Here is a 14198-nt window from a genome sequence, read left to right as displayed (position 1 = left end):
TGATGATGGCCCATATGTGGCCGAAACATGTTGTGAATTTAGAGAAAACATATTGTAAAACTAAAGTTATTGTAGTAATTTGATAATCACTTTTAGTGCATAAGTTATACTTTTAGTGACTTCATGACATTTTATAGACTGAGGGTGACTGAGAACAGGGTGCTGAGGAGAATATTTGGACCGAAGAGAAATGAAGTGACGGGAGGTTGGAGAAAACTGCATAATGAGGAGCTTCATAACTTGTACTCTTCTCCAAGTATAATTAGAATAATCAAGTCAAGGAGGATGAGGTGAGCAGAGAATGTAGCACGAATGGGGGAGAGGAGGAGTGCAAATGGGATATTGGTGGGAAAGCCAGAAGGAAAGAGACCACTGGGAAAACCAAGGCATAGGTGGGTGGACAATATTAAAATGGATCTTAGAGAGATAGGATGGGATGGATTGAATTGATCTGACTCAGGATAGGGACTAGTGGAGGGCTCTTGTGAACACCGTAATGAACCTTCGGGTTCCATAAACTGCTGGGCAATTCTTAAGTAGCTGCAGGTTTGGCTTCTCAAGAAGGGTTTAGCTCCATAACTAAGCAAATAATGACGTTTTATGGTTTTAATAACATTGTAAAGGAGTAAAGTTACACTTTTAGTGTTTGAGTAGTAAGGACAATAAGCATATCATGACAGTTTTTTACATTCATGGTGATGGCATAACCTTAAAACGTTCGAATGCTGCTTTTGTGAGAGCTTCTCGGTGTTTGGGATGCGCAATATTAATCAGAGCATATGATCTCTGCTGTAATGATTTTCCAAACAAGTCAGCAATTCCATGTTCTGTGACAACATAGCGGACATGACCTCTGGTGGTAACCACTCCAGCACCTGTAAAAAAAATCATACCAAACCAATTTGAAGAGTTCTCTCTTCTGGGATACAACGCCATGTAGTCCGTTGAGAGTCAACCGATGTTTCAGAGGAACATGTTAACCTCCCTCTTCAGTGCTGAAGAATAAGCCAAGCTAGAAGCCTATATGAAGCAGCAGCAAACAGAGCTCTGTTGATTTTCAACATATTTGGTAGCATTCTCATCACTTTCAGCCTCAAAGGTGGAAATGCATAATGCACCAGCAGATGTGTGACTTTGAAGAAGTTTCTGATATGTGTAATGGCATATACTGATTGGAAAAAGCTGCATTATGATTCACAATCATTTTTCAGGTATTATATAAGTTCTTAGTTCTCAGCCTGTTGGATATGGCTGGTCATAAGACTGAGTTCAGGGTTACTGGGGAGAGGGAAAACATTTTACATCAAAGTCAGTTTTTGCCTCCAAAACTACTCAAATTCTTTCTTGCAGCGACAACTTACCAGCTACCCACAAACTACACGATCTTATCTGCTCTGAGTTGTGTGTTGAAATCAAAGTGAAACAGAATTGGAATTCACTGCACAAATTTTCACAGTCCAACTCAGTTCACGTGCTCATGTAAACAGACACATAGAAACCTATGTCATAGAAACTGGTTAGCATGTTCCAATCAAACTCAAACGAGCATACTGTTTCAGTTGCCAAATAATGTTCTTAAAATTTCAGCTCCCATGATGTCTTATCGAACAATCCGAGTGTTACAGTTTGGAACAGGTTTTTCTTTTCCTGCATATGAAATAACCTCNCCACATTTTCAAAACATCTGTTTCCTATCTTTATGTCATGATTTTGCCCTGCATTTTGGTGATGAGACAGTAACAAAGCCTCAAATCTTACAACATATACTTAGTTTTCTCTGTGTTTACTTCTAGACCAACCTCTTTACTTGCATCAATTAAGGTTTGAGTGTTTTTCTTTATGGTATCTACATTATCACCCAGTAGATTCACATCATTGGCGTAGACCAACAGCTGATGTGTCCCATTTAGTTTCAGCCCCACCTGGCTTCCCTGGACCTTCCTAACCTTCTTAACATCTGTACAGTGGAAAAACTACTGAGCCTAGAAATGTCTTTGCATATATAGATATACACACACATACACAAACTGCAATGGTCTAAATGACTGACAGCCTCACAGCCTACATGGACTAAAGTGACCAAATTAGCAAAAAGCAATTCTATACATCTTGGAGAAATAAATAAACTGTTGGCTTCCATATGTATAATACAAACTCCGTCATAAATGCAACACTTTATCGTAGTTTTTGTCCCCTTCCTTTCACACTACATGTTTCAGCGGCAACCGGCCATCATCAGGTGTATTTTACTTCACGTTGGCTTCCACTAAGAAACAAGTACCCCACACACTCCACGCAAGAAACCGAATTCCAAGAGTCATGATTCTGTACTATATGTATGAGGAATAAGTCTGCTGCCAGAAAAGTGAAGTCTCCAAAACACAGGGCAATCCAGCCTGCCATGACAAAGTGTCATTACTTAAACAATGAATGCACAAGTCTCACACATCAAGCATTTTAACATAAGACAATGCAATATGATTCTTCACTCACCCTGTTGTGACTGCAGTTGCTATGATGGCTGCTCCTGACAACTCATCAGGTGTGGACAAAGTTGTGGGCTGGGGTGGAGGTGGAATGGCTCCAGGACCTGGTGCTACAAGAAAACCACTTCAAAGTCACATACAGATTATCATGGGAATCCTATGTATGACTGGGATATAACTTTATATATATTGTAATGTGTTTTGCCACTGACAGGTGACATGAATGGTACAACGGGAAGTAGGGATCACGTGAACTCTGCGGTCTTGTGAGTGATGTCACATACTCCCGCCCCTTCCATTATTAGGCAACGCTCGGTAAACACTCCATCACTTCCCGCGGTGACGTAACAACACTTCCAGCAGTTACGCAACAGGGGAGCGCATGCAACGATTGTTGCTAGGCAATCGGTAAACATGACATTACGCAACAGTCGTACCTATCAGGTAACTGTTTTCTGTGTTGTCCGTACCGAGCCCAAATAAGGAACAGCAAACACTATTCAGTAGTGAGTTACTAGAGAGAGAGTAACCAGTCAGTTGCAGTCTAGCATTTGCCTGAGTGAGCTGAAGTCCACTGTTATTGAGTTGTATCGAGTGAATGGCAGTGACTCCAGCAGGAGAAGTAATTGTGATACTGCAGATGGCAGTAATTGTGAGATTGTGAATTGTGTAAATATAAGAGCGAATGTGCAATCAATTCGCTATAGCCAATACGGCGTGAAGTTATTTGTCGCGTGACATACCCAACACGTGACAATATATAATTTTAACTTGACTGGTGCAGGTAGGCACCAGGACCATTATTTGAGCGTGTTTATATGTGTTTACGTACCTTCTTTGAGGTAGGGAACAATTTTACTCTCACCAGTCTTAGTCGTTGACTCTAACGCGATTATGGGTTTCCCTTTTTTATCAGCTGCAATAGCAGCACCATAAATGAAGTCAAGTTGACCTCCAAAACCTGTGAAAATGAAATTGTATTAAGAAGCTGGAATTGTTCATTGCTTATTCATTTATTTCCATAGATCCATATAAAGTGTAAGGATGTGGAAATTGTCATAACCAATAGAAAAGGAAAAACAATATAAACATACACGTACATTTAGTCAAGCAACACTAGACAATATCATAACATTTGTGGGCACAAAAACAACACTAAAAAACCTAATAATTGAAAACTATATATGATTAACTACCTATCACAGTGGCCTCCATAGTCTAGGGGTAACGTTCCCATCTCATGACTCAAGGTACGCGGGTTCAAACCCGGCGGAGTTCGTGGAATTTTTAAGGACGGAAAATTCAGGGGAAAAGTCCTCCGGGAGGGATTTTAAGCCGTGGATCCCGTGTCGTAGATCTACGGCACGTAAAAGAATCCTCATGTCTCTAGGAGACCTCTGAGCAAAATTAGGCAACAATTTCCCGCCCAAGTAGTTTCCAATGCCTCTGGTATATGGGGGAAATATCAGGTACCGACGGCCGACCTCGTTGGCTGAACGGGGCTGATAGCACGCACCGGTACCGGTAGGGTATGGCGACAGTATAAATTAAAGGGGGACGCACAATGGACCAATAACTGGTCTAAGTGCATGGGGAAACCCACCCCCTCTAATAATAATAATAATAATAAAAACTACCTATCACAAAAAAATTATATACCTATTTTTATCACATTCAAAATCAGAATATTCTTCCAATGCATAAAATGAATGGCTGATATAAAACCTTTAAAATTATTGTATAATTGCATTAAGAATAAAGGAAGATTATTAAACACCTTGATACCTATATAGCAAGTTCCCTTCTGATATAGTGACAGATGAGCTGAGAGTCTATAATGATTAAGATTGTAACCTTGTCTTGTATTTCTGTTATACATATCTGATATAAATTGGTATGAATCTATGTTATCAACCACAAAATAAAATAAAGAATAATGAATAAATATACTGAGACGGGAGAGAGAGAATTGTTAATGTTTTAAATAACTGTCTACAAGAGATTCTATTACAAATACCTGCCATTATTGTATGTGCCCTCTTCTGCACATGAAAAACATTAATAGCATGTGAAGAATTTCCCCAGGAAATAATACTATAATGCATAATAGAATGGAAATAATATGGCTTAACAGTTCTAATCGCATAAGAGACAGGATTAAGGTTCAGAAGAAGTTGATCAACATGTCTCTTCCATGAAAGTGTGTTTACGATATTAATTCCTAGAAACTTTGTATAACATACATCAGAAATTTTCTTGTTGCTATATGCAATATTAATATAGTTGTCCTGCTCATAGAATATTTTTACTGTGAATTTGATATAATCTGTTTCGGAAAAGTTAAGGATAATAAATTGGCATTAAACCATATATTTAAACTTTTAAAAACTTCAGTTAATCTGTCTTGGAAAACAAAGGGATCAGGTTCATTAATAATTACACTAGTGCCATCAGCAAAGAGGATAGGGATAGAAATTTTATTTAGTAAGGTCCCAAAATGGAAACTTCGGGACTCCATGTGAAATTTCAGCTCAATTTGAATATGTATTTACATATCGTAATCTTACTCATTCAAATCTTTCAAAGTATAATGTTATTAATTTGTGCATTATGCCTGAAGTACCATAAAACTCTAATTTAGATAATGAAACAAAATTACTTCACTGCAATTAAGTAAAACAATTCGTACCTGAGTACATCCGTGTTCCAATAGAGTCAGCATTTACTTGTCCAGAGAGGTCCACACTTATGCAAGAGTTAATAGCAGTCATTTTTGTTTGCTTTGAAATGATATCTGTATCATTCACGTGGTCCACTGCAAGCATTTCTGCAAAAAGGGACCATTACTGCATTTAACTACTTCAGTAAATAACACTGCATAACAAAACAAACTTTCTTCTTCTCTCTTATTTGAAGAAAAGCTAGAAATCCGGTAAATATAAACACGCTGAGCTTGACAATTTTGGCATTTCTTCAGCCAGTTGGTGCATGCATGACAATCTCCTGACCATGACTGACTCACATCTGGCACTGCATTAACCAGCAGTTGCATGCCTGCCACTTCCCACACTGAATCTCTGTGACATGTTAACTTTCCCATATTTTTCAAAGAAATCATGAAATCAGTTTTACAAAAGAAACAGCACGTGGTAGAACACTTTTAGTGACATTTTCATAACCTGTACATAAAAATAACATGAAATCACATAAATTCTCATTAGGGAGAAAGTCATTGCTGTTCAGTGAAATATTTATTGATCAAGGGTCTGTGTATCAGGTAAAGAAATCAAATTGTCTGGCCTTCTGCTTTCATTAAAAATGTGGAGCATTTATTTAAAGTTCTCTCATGTACAAGAGCAGCACATCATAAGGGTATATTAGATGCAAGTGAGTGGTCAGATTCACGTTCTGGCTGCTTATCCGCCTGTAGAAAAGCCCTTAGTATACGCTGGACAGGAGAGCGAATGGGCCCCAAGGTTCGGCATGAGAAAAAGATTCTTACCTCCACTGGGAACCAAATCTTGGCTGTCCAACTCAGAGCCAACCACTTTACTGGATGATTGAAATTGACTCTAAACTTCAGAGACTAACAGTTTCCAACACTGGGGAATGATGTAAGAAGCAACACAGACTGGCTGATACATTACCCAAGACTAATAAAGAATTCTTGATTTGCATCGGAGCCTAGTCACCCTTTCCCAAAACTAATCAAAGAATACAATGACGACTATGTCTAATTGTAATTAGGCTCTGTCAGTCCAACAGACACAAAGACAGGCAGACACACACACAAGCATATGCACACATAATGTTGAACAATTCCACAGAGAGTTCTAGATGTGCCAGACTTTTACTCCATATTGATGCTGCTGAACACACCAAAAACACTTAAATCAATTTAATCATAATCAGTTGGAGAATTCATGCATTCTGTCGGGACTGAACTTCTGCTCTATACATTACCTATGGAAGGATTGTCATGAACAAAGTCATACAGCTTTTGAGATCCCATGAGAAAAGATCCAATTATCTTTCCCTTGTGCATTGATTTCTCGCTGTTTGTTATTGCGCCACATTTCACTAAATCGACGACTCCATCACTGAACATTTCAGAGTGGATCCCCAGATGTTTATGACCCTTTAATGCTGACAGGACAGCGTCTGGTATGCTGCCAATGCCTGTCACAGAAATAAAGTGTCTTATGAGTTGTGAGGTTCTCATGTCCTTTTGGGATGTGATGCTGCTTAGTTTGGTAGGTAAGTACCAATGTTTCGGAGGAAACTGCTGCCTCCATCTTCAGGGTAGAAAATGAAGGTAGCTGGTATCTCTGAAACTACCAAATTACATTGCAGAAGTTTGTATGATCATTTACAAAATCTAGATCTGACTATGTAAGACAGCAGAGTAAGTAGTAGTAAGCAGCATATCTGTGATTACTTCCCTGTGTTTTATATTTATGTATACTGCTACATGCACATTATAGTTATGTACAATTCCATATGATGTACAATGCAGACACCACATTCTTGAGAGCATTTTGTAGAAAAAAACAGCTGTTAATTATGGTTCATACTGAACCAATATGAAAGAAAAGTTTTCCTCCTGGTGCTTAATTAAGTATAACTACTTCTATATATGGAGCTCGAATTTAACTTTATCAATTATTGTTCACATACGAGTAACTAGTATAAGGAATCAAATATACGTGCAGCTGTGGAATTAATAGAAAATTACAGATCTAACTGCAAAATTGTATTTTTCTAAAGCCTTGCTAATTAATCTAATTCCAGCTTCTTCTGTGTAAAATCACAAAGAACACTTTCATAAAATATGTTATTCACAATGAACTATCAGATTACTTAGCAAAGTGCCTGAGAATTAGATACTATTACTATAAATTTGAAGTACAACTTTCCACTTTCTCCTTTTGTTTTTGTAGAGCAAAGATCAGGTTAAGGCAGTCAAGATTAATTTTATACCCATCTGCAGAGTTGCTCCATCTTCCACAAGGTTTTCTGCTATTAATTTTCCAATTTCTTTTTCTGCTTCACTTGGTGCCTTCCTCTCATGCTGTACAATAGGACAGTCCAATTCAACAGCATAATCAATTTGTGACTGATGAATTACAGTATCACCGAAGGTTCTTGGCATTTTCTCATTCACTTGAGCTAGAATCAAGAAATAAATTCATAGATAGAGAAGCTTCAGATATGTAGTAAGTTAAGATAAAGTTGTGGCTGTGTTTAATTCATTATGGAATGTGAAGACGTATGGGGGAGTGGAATTATAGCTCCATCATTCTTCACCTAGGCACTAGATGGAGGTGAGTGGTCAGCTTCACAAACTTGCTGCTTTACACCCAGGGGAAGACTTCCTGGTACACATTGGATAGGAGGCTGGGTGGATCCCAAAGCCAATCTGGACACTGTGGAGGAGAGAAAGATCTTAACCCTGCCAGGAATTGAACCACAGCTGTCCAGGTCATAGTCCTTCACTATCCTGATTGAGCTATCTTGACTCCATCTGAGATGTGACACCATGTTAGCTGGCAGCAGTGTTTCGGAAGAACACATGGCCTCTGTCTTCACAAGAAAGGCAGGAAAGTTCTCCATCCCAAGAGACCGTGAACATGACATTAATTTCTCTGAGAACCTCAAATCTGTTACAGAGAAGCTCTAGAATATGGCAGGAATTGTAAGTCAGGGTTTCTGTCACATTATGTTCAGCACATTGTGCTGGCACCCTGGCATCAGTGGGCTCTGAATCAATTTGAATCTTACCTATAATAGTTTTGCTGTGCATGAGGGCTGCAGGGACACAGTCCACACTTGTCCCGAGACTGCAGAAGCCATGACGATCAGGAGCTGATACCTGCGATAAGCAAATTCGTATCATAGCACACTTACTATCTACACTGTTTTTTTCCTCTTCCAGAGCTTCCTCTGACCCCAAGAATACAGGATGAGTAATGTGCAGTAATAATTATAATGCACAGACAGGAATAAGGAGACTTTAACAACCACATAGACAACTGCAGTATGTCCCTGTGAAATACTGCTGCCATGAACGCTATATTATGCAATGCAGGTATCTATCATCAGCAGATTTTATGGGGATGGAAATAATTAAAAGAAGAAGTAAATATATCAAATATTAATCCCAAAATTAAAATTATTTTTGAACAGTAATTGGGCAAACAAGTTTTCTGGCTGCCTCTGCTTTAAAACAGTCCTGGCATTTGCAATACAATGTGACAACCCGGAAAACCGCAATGTTATTCAGAACATAATTACTTTTTAAAATTCTAGATAAAATCTAAACATCGCTGTTAATTCTCCATGTTTAAGGATTGCTATCAATTATTTTTCATCGTTTATTTATTCATTCATTCTTTCATTTACTAAATGACGTTTCTAAGCTGTACTGATTATGTGATACCCAATTTAAAATCATGAACAACGAACTGAGAACCAGGTGAAGAAGACTTTAGGGTAATATTTCAGTATTTTCTCAGAAGGACCGAAGAAAACCAAAATATAACTCATGATATCGGCCTCTGGTTCTCCTGAAAATGAATCAGGAGCATTAACCACTCAAATATAGTGCTGAGTTCTAATGTGTTTAACAAGCCATTGCCTAGCAATGACAGGGGAGAGTAGACAGACACACAGACAGCGGAATGATTTCATAAGCTACTTTTTATTTTTTCAAAACAAGGAACATAAGTTCAGAAGGGCTAAAATTGTCTCTGTGCTTAAATAAGCGCCATGCTTTGGAGATGTATTGAGGAGCTGCGGTAGAGCTCCATGCATAATTAAACTCAGAACTTGATGGAACTGAATGGTCAGCTTCATATTCAAAACGCTTTACACCTGAGGGAAGTTTCTCCAGTATCCACTGCATGAGAGGGTGGGTGGCCCCAGAGCCAGTCTCAATGCTCTGGAGAAGAGATAACTCTTGCCTCTGCAGGAAATTGAAACCCAATTTCATAGTCATCCAGCCCATAGCTCAGTTTCTCTACCAAATGATATGTCCTGCCTCCAGATGTTTTACATAAGCAAATATTAACTCCCATATTGTAATGCAATAAAACAGGAATTATAATAAACTGAAACAATAAACCTACCTGAATAAGTGATATGGATGGTTGAAATATCTTTTTGTGGAACAATGAAGGTATCTGTGACAGAAATATGGGCACAGAATCAGCATGTCCCTCGGCTATACCCTTGCGAACATTGGCTCCTATGAAGAATGAGTAGGTACGGAATATTCCTGTATAAAATTGAGAAAGCAAAATAATGAAATTTAAATTTTGCAGGACTGGAGCCGTATACAATACTACACAAAGATACATCAACTGTATTTGTAAACCTTCCAACGTCTTTGCAGGGCATATATCCTAAAAGTCTGCAAGAATAGATACTACACAGAAAGTTGATCTAATTATGTTCATCATCATATTGATATAATGTTACATACAGATGAAAGTAGGATTCCATAACATAGCAAATTAAGATATTAATAAATGACCACTTGATACACAACATGAAGAAGGAGTAGGGGGTGAATAAATACAGATACAATGAGAACACAAAGCCCTGTCATAGGAGTAGACACGAGAGGAGTGCTTATGGGAAGACAGAGAGAACAGAGTAGACACAAGACGAGTGCCTATGGGAAGACAGATAGGACAGAGTAGACACAAGAGGAGTGCTTATGGGAAGACAGAGAGGACAGAGTAGACACAAGAGGAGTGCTTATGGGAAAACAGAGAGGACAGAGTAGACACAAGAGGAATGCTTATGGGAAGACAGAGAGGACAGAGCAGAAACTACCTGAAAACAGACACAGCACATTCTTATGAAGTGATGGTACCTGACTATGGAGTCTGTTTACCTTCATAGTCTTTGTGTGAGTAGGGTGCAGGTCCTTCTGTGTGAATGTGACACACTTTGATGTCCTTCAGACGGGCTTCCTTGGCCACAGCTGTCATTGCTTTAACCAGAGGAACCGGTGTAGCTGCTGCACCTTGTATAAACACTGTGTTACCTAAGAATGGGAAACATTGAAGTGCAGAAGTTCTGTTAGTCCCTTACTGCATTTAACATAAGTTTAAAATAAAGCAAAGTGTCCCTTTGCTTAATTAATTAAGCATGATTCCATGAAGGCATGTGGGAGAGTGGAGGAATAGCTTCAACATTCTTGACACTCAAGACACTTTACACTCAGGGAAAGGGCCCGCAGTGCCCATTGGCTGGGTGGGCGCCAGAGCTGGTCTCGACACTGTGAAGAAGAGAAAAATTTTGTGTCTACCAGAAATTGAACCCCAGCTGTCCAACCTGTAGGCTAGTCACTATACTGACTGAGCTATCCTAACTCCCGACTGCGTTTAACATGCTGAAACAAAGCATGCAAACAACACACAATATCTATGTTACTTATACTGAAGCAAATCACATTACAGCGCACAAGATGTGAGTCCAACTATTATATAATCTGATCAGCTGTGGTCTGGCCTCCACGAGCACAGTCATTCTTAATGCTGGGCCCCACCGGATCCTCGCCATATCTTTTTTTGTCTCACTACTCTTGACTTGTATAGTCTAAGGTTAATGACAATGCTGTGAAATAAAGCACATGATAGACGGAACTTTGTGACTGTACATAAACTGTAGTGCTGATTATGCATGTTTATAATTTAAATGCTTGCATTTCTAGTGTATATTTGTAAATAATTTGTGATTGATCTCTTTCTTGGTGCAAAATATTATTAAAAACCAAAATATTGTGACGCGTTACCTTACGTCCATCACCGCGACAACCGCTACGATCGGAACGCACACTTCCACGACAACGAATACGTGGAAATTGTGGAGTTCCCGCAGCGACAAATCGTAGCAACGAATTGTCGTTGAGTAACAACGTATGAGACGAAACACGTTACCGCTGTAATCTATAAGGAACGTTCCCGAAACAACGGATTGCCGAACACGTGAGATGGAACCTTGGCGAGGGGTGTCCTCTATTGAGTCCGCGTGCGCTTTATATAAAGGGCGTGGCCTCGAACGGAAGTCGAGTATTAGAGAACTGAGAATTGAATATTGAGACAGAAGCCAAGTGCTATTACAACTGATAATAATTGTAAAGAGTGTAAGACTGACTATGCAATAAAGATTCGCTAAATCCGAGACTCACGTGAAGTTATTTGTCTCGTGACATACCCAACACGTGACAATATTTATTAGGCTCTTTCCGGTTGTTGAGGTTAAAATTGGGCAGCCAGAAGTAGTAATTGTCTGTTTACTTAAGGAGTCTTTAGAGACAAATATGACACAGGTGCGTGAGGGGCCTTGAAACGCTTGATTTAACGGGAAATTATACCGAAGGTCGCGGCATAGGTGTTTCGACTACCGCTTCGAAATCGATTTGTCGGTCGCGGCGAAAACTTTAACTGCAAACTGATCACAAAGTCTTCCTTTTCAATAATGTCTTTCGATTCTATTCTACACTTCACATCACTTCTAAAATAAAACTGTAGAACGGAAATTCTGCGAAAATTGTGCATGCAATATGTGATATCATGATGACAGAGGGAGATGTAGGCCTGGTATCAACGTGTGCAATATTTGCACAGAATTTCTATCCCGAACAGTTAACATGGCACGAGAATTTGTCTCTTAAGTTGACAAAATATTTTGCTCTGCTTCCTACAGAAAAATCATATTTCAGTACTTAATGTAACTGGTAAGAGTACACCCGGGTATCGTTGCTTGGCAAAGGCTCGATAAAGACCATCCCTCCTTTCATTGCTAGGCAACAGCACGGTAATCCCCTTTCTCCCGGAAGTGAATACACGCAACACCAGAAGAATTGTTGGACGCGTGTGTCTGTCGGTCTATCTCTGTATCCCTAATCGCTGTTAGATAACCCAGTAAAGGCGTTCCCGTTACGACGAAGGTGTCGTTTTCTATACAACCCGAGTCGTATGAAAGGAAACTATGCGATTACTTCTTTGTGCTGGCGAAGGCCACCAGCAATTTAACCGATCGACCCATAAATGTTTGTGTAAACCTGTAAACCTATAATACCGGAAATTCAAATGCGCATCGCTACTTAATGATGCTGTACCACTTTCNTACCTCAACATGAATATATATATATATATAGTAGTTAGGTTAACCATCACACAACAAATGTTTCTGCTTTCAGTGTTTTTTCAATAGGCTTTTTAGTCCTGCTACATGTTTCGGTCGTACAAGACCATCAACAGGCAGTTAATATACGCGTACGTTAGTTACTGGACTAGCGATGTGGATCCATACTAGTGCAACATATCATATTGTGACATGTCTAACCAAAACGGCGTGAAGTTACTTGTCGCGTTACATACCCAACACGTGACAATATTATATAATAACAGAAAATTTGCCTCAAGCTGGTAAATATTACAATAAAAAATAAGATAAAAGATAAACCATATAAAAATTAAATATTTTTTATGCTCAAATATATATTAGGTGATATAAATGTTGAATATATTGCACGAATATTAAATATTAAAAAATGATTATCTTTTAAAATATTTAAGTATGATAATTAATTCTAGGTTCCAACGCTACAGTGTAGAATTTGACATGTTATGTCATTTGTAGATCTTTGTTGATAGAAGCTTTGTACGTAGTAAGGCCGACCGTGGAGCCCAGAGACAAGTTTCTATGATATACGGGTTGTTAATGCGTGATGTATTGGATGTGAATATTTCCGATATGTGCCTTTGTGTCATCATAAAATGTGACGTATGTAATTTTGTCTGGGCGTCTATATGTTCGACGTGTTCTAACTGTACATTGGTTTGAAGTTGCTGTGTGGCGGTTAGCCTAACTCTCTGCCAGCATAGCGCGTAACTCTCACAGAGAGTTTTGCTAGTACTCACCAGAATTTAAGGTGCGCTTTAATGCTTCATTAGCTGAGACAAAATTTGTCCCAGCAGGTGCTTTGCTGTACTGAGAGAAACATCTTAGGGGGTTCAACTGTAACACTTTCTTGAACGCGTTCATATTGCTTGCCTCTTCGTAACTTGTCAGACTCAAGAGTTACTTTAAGACTGACAGGGGTTTCTATTGATTATATAGCCCCGGCACAAACCGAATTGAAAACACCGCTTACAACAATTCCTCTATTGTTGCATATTTGTACGTTGCAGCGGAAACGTATTTACCGATCGTTGTATAGCAACGAAAGGAGAGATACATTTTACCGCGGCTTTTAGCTAACCTTATGCCTACTGTTGAAGTTAAACAGAAACCAGCTACGATGGGTGGTGGGACTATTACAGGATACTGTCACCTTATAGGACACCTCTTCAAACTGGGACTAAGTGATAGTCCCACTTGTGAGAGGTGTCTAGAAGAAAATGAAACAGCCACACATATCCTGTGTGAATGTGAGGCCTTAGCTTATCTAAGATTACGTCTGAAGATTACGCACTGAAATAAAAAGACATCCTGTTGATACCACTGTCTATTTATGTGAGGGCCCCTTGCACGACAGAACCTTCTCAAACCCTGAAGAAATGGTCTGAATACCATGTCCCTGTAGCGTTCTTAGGTGAGGGTAAGAGCATTGCCTTCCTCATCCTCAATGAAATATGGGTCTAATGTACTGTGTGCTGAGACAGCACACCATATCGTCACACGTGTACTGTGTAG

General features: G+C 39.1%; 1 protein-coding gene across 1 annotated transcript; it reads right to left on the bottom strand.

The window, feature by feature from the left end:
• Window positions 1-495: 495 nt before the first annotated feature.
• Window positions 496-13563, bottom strand: LOC111868300 (4-hydroxybutyrate coenzyme A transferase). The gene is made up of 9 exons (XM_023858837.2): window positions 13424-13563; window positions 10387-10539; window positions 9614-9762; window positions 8268-8358; window positions 7467-7655; window positions 6450-6665; window positions 5176-5313; window positions 3319-3447; window positions 496-875 (listed from the first exon to the last, which is right to left on the bottom strand). Exons 1-9 carry the CDS (start codon window positions 13545-13547, stop codon window positions 691-693), a joined length of 1374 nt encoding a protein of 457 aa, XP_023714605.1. The 5' UTR covers window positions 13548-13563; the 3' UTR covers window positions 496-690.
• Window positions 13564-14198: the final 635 nt, after the last annotated feature.

This window comes from Cryptotermes secundus, unplaced genomic scaffold (genome assembly GCF_002891405.2).
Source record: "Cryptotermes secundus unplaced genomic scaffold, Csec_1.0 scaffold1115, whole genome shotgun sequence".
NCBI classification, from domain to species: Eukaryota; Metazoa; Arthropoda; class Insecta; order Blattodea; family Kalotermitidae; genus Cryptotermes; species Cryptotermes secundus.
The sequence above is the reverse complement of the archived record's forward strand: the minus strand, read 5'-3'. Positions and strand labels throughout refer to the sequence as shown.

Coding starts and splice junctions, on each gene's coding strand:
- LOC111868300 (XM_023858837.2), bottom strand. CDS start 13,547: ATGAACGCGTTCAAGAAAGTGTTACAGTTGAACCCCCTAAGATGTTTC. Junction 8,359..9,613: donor CATCCATATCACTTATTCAG/GTAGGTTTATTG, acceptor TGCTTATCGCAG/GTATCAGCTCCTGATCGTCA. Junction 876..3,318: donor TGTTCCCTACCTCAAAGAAG/GTACGTAAACAC, acceptor TTTTTTTTACAG/GTGCTGGAGTGGTTACCACC.